This window comes from Pinus tabuliformis, chromosome Q (genome assembly GCF_031772625.1).
Source record: "Pinus tabuliformis cultivar Carrire ecotype Pingquan chromosome Q, CPIR1, whole genome shotgun sequence".
Classification (NCBI taxonomy): Eukaryota; Viridiplantae; Streptophyta; class Pinopsida; order Pinales; family Pinaceae; genus Pinus; species Pinus tabuliformis.
This window is the reverse complement of record NC_142296.1, coordinates 1,045,955,476-1,045,966,254: the sequence shown is the minus strand read 5'-3', so window position 1 is coordinate 1,045,966,254 and position 10,779 is coordinate 1,045,955,476. Positions and strand designations below refer to the sequence as shown.

The following is a 10,779-nucleotide window of genomic DNA, read 5'->3' as shown; positions in this document are numbered from 1 at the left end:
GAGTAAGCTTCTTCTTCTTGCCCAAACTGAGCAGTGAGTTGAGTTTGGGGTTGTTATCCTCTATTTGTTAGATGGGCACATGGAGGAAATGTCTGAGGGGTGATTTTTTAAGCTTGTTATTATATGGAGGAAATGTCTGAGGGGTGATTTTTTAAGCTTGTTATTTTACAATCTAGTATGAGAGGGAACCTAAAGTTGACATTTGTCCTTTAAAAATTTATTTACTAAAAAATTTCATTATAGATTATGAAAATAAAATTTAAAATTATTATATCTAAAAACATAGAATATAACAAATTGAATTATTTAGCAATTGAAATAAAGATTTGGTGATTATAGATTATGAAAATAAAATTTAAAATCATTATATCTGTATATTCCCTCCTTATAGCAACTGAGGTCGTTGGTAGTTGGCCGCCATTCTTTCTCTTAATGGGAACCGTGGTGTTTCTCTTATTGCAATGTGCGATTTCTTAGTATTGATTCCCCTACTTTAGCTACAGTCAAGTAGAAACAAAAGTGGGTTCGAGCTCCATTCAGGCTAAGGAGCCACCAACTCTACAATAGTGTTATAACAGAAGACCGGCATGCACTCAGGTTCCATGCTCATTCTGGCTCTCTTCGATGTGATTCAGGATTATTCCCAGTGGTTATATGCCAGATGGTAATTAAGCAAAGGTTGGTCGTGAATCTTAGGGTGAAGCACACTAGACTAACACTAGATGAGGGGTGTCTCTATATGCATAAGAATCTTAGATGCAGACGGGATAAGAATCTTAGATGCAGATGGGAGCAAATATACGAGGGGTGCCTCTATATGCATAAGAATCTTAGATGCAGATGGGAGAAAATATATGGTTTGGTATGATATGGTAGGAGAAACAGTGCTTCACATAATAAACAATAGGAGAGACAGATCTAACCTACAAGCAACATAAATAATTATGAAGATATCAACAAATTTGAAGCTCCGATGCCACTTTTAGAAGACACATGAAAATAGAGAGGAGATTGATAAGCATAAGAGGCATATTATTAAATGATACATATAAATATACAATTTTGTGACCCCTGGTTTATACAACAATTTTGTGACCTCTGGTTTCATCTTCCAATGGCTTTTTGGACTTCTCATGGTTATGAATATTCAGCTTCATTTGTAGCTTCTCGCTTTCCACACAAGTAAATATTCCAAATTTACATAACCCCGGAGAATTATGTTTCTAACCGATACCACCTACGGTCTACATAGACCTTCAAAATATCTTTTCTGAAGAATATTCCAAGTAAATGCCCTATTGTTGAGTAGCCACACAAAATTTTGTATATCTGAAGGATTTCCAGCACCGGATCAGTGGCTAGTCCATGCCTTTACAGGGGGCTTTACAATAGTTTATCCACCCTTCACAATTCTACAAGCAGGTTCCTAGATCAGTTTTCTTTTCTTTGTTCTGCTCCAAAAACATCTTTATATACATGAGCTGCTGCTTTTGATGAAAAACAGCATCCTCAAGATCGTGGAGGGCCTACCTCACTTTTCTTGAACATAGAATTTATGTCGCTCATTATAGCAATTGAACTTGAAACTACTGCGAGAAAAATCATAAACAATGACAGATATATGTCCTTTTTGGTTGAGATTCCATGAGTGTCCCTGCAATTAAAAAATGACTGAGATTAGAAGTTGCATATAAGCAAGATAAAAGACACAATGAGAAATGAAAAGCAGCCTTTCTTTACCTGAGAGCAATGGAAGCTGGGAAGATGAAACCAATACAAACTGCTGCAGTAGCCCCTGTGAACTGAAATGCATCCCAGATACTGGGTATGAATGATGCCCCGAGGAAAACGATTCCAATTAGCAAGGTAGTGATCAAGATGAACCTCTTATTATCCGAAACAAGGGGCTTTTTAGCTGGAAATAAAAGCCCGTCAAGATTAAGGCGCAGGGCAAAAAATATGAGAGGAAAGACCAGCATCAGATGTACAACATAGGTCACACGAACAATGTCATTCAGCACAGCACTGTAAGGAACTCCCAAGTTGGTGTCAAAATTGGCCAGGACATCATCCATAGTCTGGTCTCCAAATAGAAGAACACCAAAAAAGCTTGTAGTTATGTATACAATTGAGCACAATGACAATGATGTGCGAACAATGGGCTGCATTTCTGAAGGGTCCTCAAGTTCATTGTATATGGAATGAACTGCATGGCACAAAGAGATCACAATTCATTATAACATAATTTTAAAATCCCAATTCGGCTAACGAACTCTTAAGATACTACATTCAGGTGCAGGACAAGAGATGGAGGCCAATCGTCCATACCATTATAATGACAGATATAAGAAGTCACAATAACTGGTACCACAGTGAAAAGCTTCAAGAAGGAAGTATGATCAACAATATCTGGTAACCATCTTGGCGCTTGGACGGTGCCACAGAACAACTTTACAATCGCGATACCAGCCGTGATCACAACAAACACAACAGCGAGTGCAACACATAACGCAGAAGTGACTTTCAAAGAATCTGCAAATTCATGGAAGTGAGCCCATCAATATAATCATCAAGATTTCAACATCATAACTCGTAAAATGACCCAATATCCACATCATTGAATGTTTATGCCGTTTCCAACTGGAAAACATGAAAAGTTAGACAAATGGTCTACAAAGATGCCATCAGTATGTGACATTCCCAAGATATGTTGAATACCCTCATCTAGTTACAATAGTTTCTAGACATTTAAATTCCTGATAGCTGTGAAAAGGCACAAATGAAATATGACATATATGAAAATCACAGTGCTAAAACATGCTTATCAGGATGATCAAAGCAGACTTACCCAATCTCTTGAAAGACGCCAACGGAGCCAAAATAAGGACTATGGTGAGAACTAGAATCGGAACACGTCCATTCCACCAATGAAATCCAAACCATTCTTCAAGTATACCAACATGATGCACGCCATTTGATGATGTTCCAGATAGCACATCCCCTGCCCGAACCAAAAAACACCTCTATTAGACATAGATATTTCTAATTCCTAGCCATATACGATAGGGATTATTCCCTAAGTAATATAAAAGTGGCACTGCTCCAGGTAATTGGACATTCAAACAAAAACAAAAGGAATCTAAAGAAGAAGGGGCACTAATGAGGCATGTCAAGTCATGTATGCCTCATAAAACTCTTCAACTTTGTTTTACAGAAAAAAGCTGTTAGTGTTTCAGCTTTCTAAACTGTTTACAATGCAAAAATTGGGTTGAATATTAAATTCAAGCAGTACTTTTAAAATACTCTAGTTGTGTACTTTTAAAATACTCTAGTTGTAACATACATGCTTAAATATTCCCAAACGACTATTTATTCTTCGATCTACCCTCAAAACTGAGCTAATTCAGCCTACAAAACATAAAATACATAACCTAAAATGTTCACACTGAATCACTTGTCAATTCATCTTATCATGAATCCTTTCTAACAGAACTCTGTAAACTTAAAGCTTCCTCCTAAAAATATCAACGGATTGCTTCTAAACCAATGATTGCATATAGATAAATTCTTCACGAGGCGTAAGGTTCTTCCTCGATCCCCAAAACATTAAACATGATGCAGTTATGATCTAAAGTCGGATGAACAGAGACACACCCAAGTTCAAACACTTGATTCAGTGATTAAAGCAAGGGACTATCACATATTTACCATGGTTCAACTTGGGAAATATCACTGAATAAAGGCAGTGATAAACTGAGAATTCACCTTGTGTTGCATCCCTTTCCATAATCATATAACAAACTGGTCTCAAACAGAAAATACTGATTATGATCCGTTGTTCTAACAACAAAGGGATTGAGGTTTTGCAATAGCCATCATAAGCAGGAAACAAATAACAGAGGAGAAATAAATAATTTGTTCCGAGTATGTCCGGTAAACAAATAAAAAGACTTTTTCAACTCACAAGAACTGAAAGATGACTCGGTTTCAGAATTTTATCCAAACTTAAGTATTCAAAATGCAACCAAACGAAAAGTGCCTCAATTTTTGTTCTTGATACAGTGAACGTCACTAAAACTATATCCAACTCTGCCAAGTTTAGGTGGATATCCAAATTCTGTGGTAAGACCTTTGCCAGTAAAGAATGTTGATCATATCTGCAGATATTACTGTCAGACTCTTGTCTTCGCAACGGTATGGTCACTGCGATATTTTAACCCGAAGGTCCTCTGATGCAATGCAAAAATCCTGACCAATTAACATAAGTGTCAAGAGTAAACATCCAAGGTTGAAATGTTATACTAGAAATCAGAGGATTTGGACTTGGGCTATGACCGACCCATCCGCAGTACCATTCTATTCTGAGATGGTGAATAAAAGGGCTCTATGCTCCTTAGGGACGGGCATTGCCTGGGAGGCCTGCACCAATCCCATAAAATCACAATGTAACCTAATCAATTTTACATACAGAGGAAGCCGTTTGGGGATGGGATTCTTCAAAACATGAAGGCCTAAATCCCAACAGCTCGACTAGAATAAATACTTGCTTGGCACTTGAAGCCCTCAATCTTCTAAAGTAGTAAATGAAGGTTTCCCAGCACTCTGTGATGACACAATTCTCTCACATTTACAAACCACGCCGTGTTAGCTTTATCCTGATAAAAGGAAACCAGTTCAAACAAAACCAACATAATTTCTTGAATTACCTATGATAATCATATAGACGATAAGAATGCCCAAATTGTTAATAATAACACAGATCTGCAACAGCATCTTTCCAATTTTCCCAAAGGCGTCTCCCATGACGCCGCCATAGGAAACCGCTGCACCGGCTCTGCTAAACCTTAAGAGAATGTCAATTGAAGCATCCGTTAAGAAGCAAACGAAGATAATGAGGAGACTGCCGAGGATCAATCCCAAGACCTTCATAGTAGCAGGCAGAGCCATAATTCCCGCTCCCACCACCGTAGTGGACAAATTGAACACCGCACCGGAGAAGGAGGCGCCATTGAGTCCTTCATGAACACCATCTTCGCCATCCTGGTTCTTCTCGGGCAGCAGGGGACTGGTTTCACTCACCAAAGGCTTTTGCTTCCGGGATCTTTTGTCGGGCGAGGCTACAATCGTCATTCTTTTAGACAAAACCAAACACCCAAAAAATCTCGGATTTTTTAGATGGAGAGGACAAACGTTTGGATCGGTCTGAGGAAGAATTTGAGATGTGAGAGCGAAAATTTGTCAAACAGATGACACGCAACTTCTGTCGGCACATTGATGGCGCAGGATTATCCAACCCCTGCAGGGCAATTTATTTCAAAGATATCTGAATTTTTTATTGCTGTAATCTACACATCTACGTCTCTAGGAATTCGTATATCATAGGAAGTGTCTATTTGTGGCATTATACATCCGTATTTTCGTACGTAAATTGCATTATTTGAGACCTTGGGAATCGGGATTTGTGAGGTCGAAGACTCAGCGCGGGTCTGTTGTCTGACGTGGATTTGGAATATTAGTAAAAGACTTTTACGGGTGAGGAATAAAGTAACGACTCTTCCAACCAAGCAAGGGTGTTTTTGCCACGTGGCATTAATCTGTTGTTCTAAGTTGCCCGTATGTCACGTTTAATATGATAGATAAACAATTCCCTTAATGATACTCAGCATTTCACATCACATTTAATTGCAAAGGGTAATCATTGTACAAGACATTTAATAGCATTAATGAGGCCAAACTGTACCGAATAGGTTAAAGTCGCTTTTTATGTATTTAAAATTTTTTATGGAAATAATTTAATAGGAAGGTTTTTTTTTTTTTTTATTCCAGATGATGTGATTAATTTGAAAATTAATTTCAAAAAATATTTTGAAATTGGTTGTATATGGTTTTGGAGATAATATTATTATGTAATTTTATAAATAAATAAAAAATAATATGGTAGATTAATTTAATTGTTTGGAAAATTAAAAGTGGTGGGAAAGGAATTGTTCACAGTTAAAAGTGGTGGGAATTTTGTCAAAAAAAATTAAAGAATTTCCGAGTAGTAGCAGTGTTTGAATCATATTTTTATAGTGGAAATAGATTCAACACCATCAAAAATCTCAGAATCCAAAATCTTGAAACCTCTAGAGCACCCAAAATCTTGAAATTTGATAGTAAACTGGATTTACAAAAACACCTGACGGATTTTATCAAAATCTTGGTGGAATTTCTATGATTTTCAAAATCTTGAAATTTGATAGTAAACTGGATTTACAAAAACACCTGACGGATTTTATCAAAATCTTGGTGGAATTTCTATGATTTTCAAAATCTTGAAATTTGACAGTAAACTGGATTTACAAAAATCCCTGACAGATTTTATCAAAATCTTGCTGGAATTTCTATGATTTTCAAGGCAAATTTGTAAGCTGGTTACACTACCGCTTAATTTATTTGATTTAAAGATTTAAACGATTATTTTGTTAATATTTGATTTTGTTCACTTATTTATATAAATATTTAATTATTAAGTTAAAATAAATAAGATTTCCATATATAAATAATTAATTATTATTTAGGGTATAGATTAATTTAATTATTAAATTAAAATAAGAGAAATTTTTGTTTGAAAATTTATCTTATGTGATTTCTACTAAAGACTTTGCTTAATTCATTATGGATCACAAAAGCTACAGAAATTAAAATTAATAATTTTTTCATATAACTCTAAAGAATTGTTAAGTGAAATTATTTAGATAATTAGATAAAATATTTATCTTCTCCATTCAAATTAAATTACCCTGGTCAAATATGGTTATATTGACTTAAAAAAATTTATAATTGGAACCGTTATCTAACTTAACTATTTCAAATATGGTTATATTGACTTAAAAAAAAAATTATAATTGGCACAGTTATCTAACTTAACTATTTATTTTTTTAACATTAGAGTCTTTTAATAAGATGACTATTTATTTTTTTAACATTAGAGTCTTTTAATAAGATGATACGATGGTTGGGGCTGTCGGTTGCCACGCTCCCCACCAACCGCTTAATCTATTTAACATGATGAGCTTGATCTGTTTCTTCAACTTGTCCTGACGATGAACCACACTGGTTGGTTCGAAACGCGTCGACAAATGATATTCCATGTGATTTTCGCCGAAGAATCTTTCTTAACCATTTTTCTAGTTAACTGTAATTAAAATCTAACAAAAATTTTAAAAACTTGAGTTTAAATTGTTTAATCTGCGTAATTCAAATATTCCAAAAAAATTTTAAAACACTGAATCTATTTATACATTCAAAAATATATTTTGAAAAACAAAAAATCTTAAAATTTACATACAAATTCGCAATAAAATAAAAATAATAATTAATTAACTATATTTATTTATAAATTTACTTAAATAATGTTTTATTTTATTATTAAATAATTTATAAAATAAAATATTTTAATATGGGTTAAGCAAAGAAAGTGTTAACGGCTATTTTACCTACTTTTAACCAATGCGCGGGGAAAAAATATAATAATGCTGGGTCCCGATTCTAACTGAAGGGACAATACAAGATGCAAGTTCAATTAGGACCCCAAATCACTAGGGACAAGGTGCAATCCCTTACTATTAATTATTAATAAATGCTTTAACATGAATTATTAATTAATGCTTGAAATTGAATTATGACCACATATTAGTAAGGAAGAGCCAAGTCAAGATTTCACTTTTTGTGTGGAAAGTTTTGCATGAATAACAACCTATACTTTTGAGAATGAATACATTATTAGTGTTAGACACTGTTAAGAATACATTATTAGTCCCTGCCATCTGGCATCCGGCAGGGACTATTGTAATCGTTTTGGGCCGACTTAACATTAGTTCGGTGCTTTCCCTGTCGCTTATACCGCCCTTATGCTAAAGTCGTGTGAGGTGTTCTCTGCACCTAACCAAAGTCGATTCGGCGGTTCACCTTTCTCATCTTATTTGGCCTCTTCCCGAGGCGGAAGAGGCCGGAGCATATGGTAAACTGATATTTAACGACTATCATGTGCGCTTGACGGTGTGCGGTTTAGTTTTAATGCTGACATTAATCCCTTAATGTTTAATGTTAAGTGTTCAATTCGTTGTCTGCTAACTTGCTTGTTCTTTCGCTGCTAACGTGCTTGTTCTTTCGCAGGTGTCGGCCGTATGGTCAATGTTTGCATGGCGGGAGGTGTCACTCTGCATGCACAACAGATGCTGATTCCCCGCCCACTTTCCCTTGCTGCATAAGGGAACGCCTGAACCGGATGAGTCGAGCAAAGCAGTCAACCGAGCTCATCGTCTTTTCTGTACTATGCTGCGTTTGGCCCTGCGCCTGGTCTTCCTTCTTTATTGCATTCCGTTGCATGTTAGCTTCTGCTGGGGTTTGTTCAACTCGCCATATTCTGTCGCTGCCGGGAGCCACGGAGAGGCTTACGCTTTTCAAAGCTGACATTAATGCACAGGGCAGCTTCGATTCTGCCGTTCATGGCTGTGACTTCGTGGTTCACATGGCCACTCCCACGGATTACACCAAAGATCCAGAGGTAAAGAGGTAAATAATTATTTAGGGTTCCCATTCAACTTTGTGAGTATGGGGTTTTAACTTGTGTTTTTTTTTTCCCTTTTTTGCGCTTCAGACTGGTGTTATCCAAGCCGCGGTGAATGGGAGTCTGGATATTCTGAGCGCTTGCACTTACACCTCGTCCATAACCGCAGCATCTCCCCTGAAAGACAAGGGCGAATATATGGACTTCGTTGATGAATCTTGCTGGACCAATGTTGATCTCATCAGGCGTGAAAAACCCCCTTTCTGGGTAAATGTTCCTTTTCGAAGAGCAATTAGTAGTGGCGTGCTTTTTTTCTTAAATTAGGTTCAGTTAATGGATAGAATAACTCTTTATTCCCATGCTGAGGTCACAAATAATATGAAATACCTGAAATTGTTTATGCTTCTTTCTGTATGTAGGATTAGTGGCAGCATCAATCCAGCTTGATAGAAGGGCGAATGCACCCATTTTCACCTGCCTGGGAAAACAGACAACAAAATCACAGGGGGTTGCTAGCGTCGGTTAAAATCTGTTGAGAAATCCTGGAGAAACAAGGCACTCGTTGTCTCTTTTCAGGTGCTGCATAAATTTCAGATATGAAGAATACATCAATTTTCTTCAGTGCCAAATATTGCTAGTAGCGATTTATTTAACGTATATACCACATATGACAGTAATAACACATGTAAAAGGACTGGAACTCACGCATGCTGGAAAACATCTTTGCTGCTTCGTTGCCAGCATATGAATTCGCTGTCCTTTCGCTAACTGTCGGAGAGGCCGAAGACGATGCTGAATCTCTGGAATAATCATTTTGGATCTGTTACCAAGTAATGGTTGTACAGTTAGACGAAGTATGAATTTTTCTGGCAGACAAGCTCATTCTTTTACAAAACGACTAATAAATAAACTAGCTAACCAAAAGTCTATTAGACTTAGGAGATAGCTTTTATTATCTCAGCGTTCAATATATCTCTTCTTGGAGCTGGTTCGATTTTCCTCTGTGATTAATAAATCCTAAATTTGTGACTCACTGTAATAGTCCAAAATCTATCAGGTTTCCAGGATCGCAGACTTAGGATTGGACGTGGCGGGTCCCTTGCTTCGTTCCAAGTCCTCAAGCTTGAAAGTCACCAGCGAAAGAATTCCATGGATTCTTCCAAGAACAGCAGATCAAGGTTTCAGACACCCCGAGCGTCATCGCCATCGCCTTCGCCTGCACCTTCGTTCGGGAGCAGGAACTGGAACAGCCCCAGATTCGAATTCGGCGAACAAAATGCAGTCCTTTATATGAGTCTGCGGCGCCCTCAGAAGACAGTGGCCGCAGCCTCCAAGTCCACCGACCACACCAGTGGAATCTGCCTCGCCGTTTCCCACGCCTGAGGCAATATCAGTGAATCCAGTGCTAGAGAAATACTTACCACCATCAACATCATCGTTTGACGGGTGGAGAGTGGCTTCACGCGTGGAGAGCTACTTCTGAAAGGGCTTCACGCGTGGAGTTTTAATGAGTCATTCGAACGTGCCACATACACCTTTGATTTGGTTCCTAGTCTGTTTCTTGCTTGAGTTCTTAAAAAACATCACTCACGTCGGATAAAAGGGATTTTTCTAGAGTTTTACTGTTGGCATATGATTACATAGGGTGATTCCCGAATGGTCGTGCAAGCCTTGCCAGCGCATTATGTTCAGTGTTTGACTGATTGGTAACTCTTATTATTCAATTTATACTGCTAAGCAATTGCAGGTTTAAGACGCATAGCTGTACTGCAATATAATATATGTAGCGATATCTACTCTTTAATCAAAATTTGAACTTCGGAAAAAATTATTTAGTGTATTTAGTTGTTGCTGTTAATATTGATTACATAAAACTTGATTCCATTGAACCTTCTATTATGGTTTCCGGCTGCCTATAACATAGTACAGTCGTGAGCAGTGAAAATGATTGGGAGTCAAGCATTGTTTTTAGCAGACGGAATGGAGCAGGAATTTGATTAGTTAGTTTGAATCAAGTATTGAGATATGGAAATTCTAACAAGCTGGAGTGAATTCTGTATTGAGCTAATTTATCTTTTGAGCTTCATTTGATGCATCCATTACTAATGATAAGATTGATCATTGAATATTCTTACTGCACATTTTTCCCCTTCATTGTTGCAAAGCACTTTGGGTTATAATCTTTTTATGATATCAATGCTTCTTTCGATGCTTAAGTCTCCTTTTTT

General features: G+C 37.0%; 2 protein-coding genes across 3 annotated transcripts; one reads left to right on the top strand and one right to left on the bottom strand.

The window, feature by feature from the left end:
• Positions 1–1,128: 1,128 nt before the first annotated feature.
• LOC149223086 (amino acid transporter AVT6A-like) lies at positions 1,129–5,298 on the bottom strand. Its single transcript, XM_089385749.1, has 5 exons — positions 4,707–5,298; positions 2,849–3,001; positions 2,329–2,532; positions 1,741–2,206; positions 1,129–1,654 (listed from the first exon to the last, which is right to left on the bottom strand). Exons 1-5 carry the CDS (start codon positions 5,128–5,130, stop codon positions 1,510–1,512), a joined length of 1,392 nt encoding a protein of 463 aa, XP_089241875.1. The 5' UTR covers positions 5,131–5,298; the 3' UTR covers positions 1,129–1,509.
• A 2,525-nt stretch (positions 5,299–7,823) lies between these two features.
• Positions 7,824–10,247, top strand: LOC149223085 (putative anthocyanidin reductase). Of its 2 annotated transcripts, XM_089383224.1 has the most exons (3): positions 7,827–8,548; positions 8,642–8,818; positions 8,971–10,247. In XM_089383224.1, exons 1-3 carry the CDS (start codon positions 8,270–8,272, stop codon positions 8,974–8,976), a joined length of 462 nt encoding a protein of 153 aa, XP_089239350.1. In that variant the 5' UTR covers positions 7,827–8,269; the 3' UTR covers positions 8,977–10,247. The 2 variants fall into 2 exon arrangements, with proteins under 2 accessions (XP_089239349.1, XP_089239350.1); XM_089383223.1 differs by having other exon boundaries at positions 7,824–8,548; positions 8,642–10,247.
• Positions 10,248–10,779: the final 532 nt, after the last annotated feature.

Coding starts and splice junctions, on each gene's coding strand:
- LOC149223086 (XM_089385749.1), bottom strand. CDS start 5,130: ATGACGATTGTAGCCTCGCCCGACAAAAGATCCCGGAAGCAAAAGCCT. Junction 2,533..2,848: donor GGCGTCTTTCAAGAGATTGG/GTAAGTCTGCTT, acceptor ATGAATTTGCAG/ATTCTTTGAAAGTCACTTCT. Junction 2,207..2,328: donor TTATATCTGTCATTATAATG/GTATGGACGATT, acceptor TGTGCCATGCAG/TTCATTCCATATACAATGAA.
- LOC149223085 (XM_089383223.1), top strand. CDS start 8,270: ATGAGTCGAGCAAAGCAGTCAACCGAGCTCATCGTCTTTTCTGTACTA. Junction 8,549..8,641: donor ATTACACCAAAGATCCAGAG/GTAAAGAGGTAA, acceptor TTTGCGCTTCAG/ACTGGTGTTATCCAAGCCGC.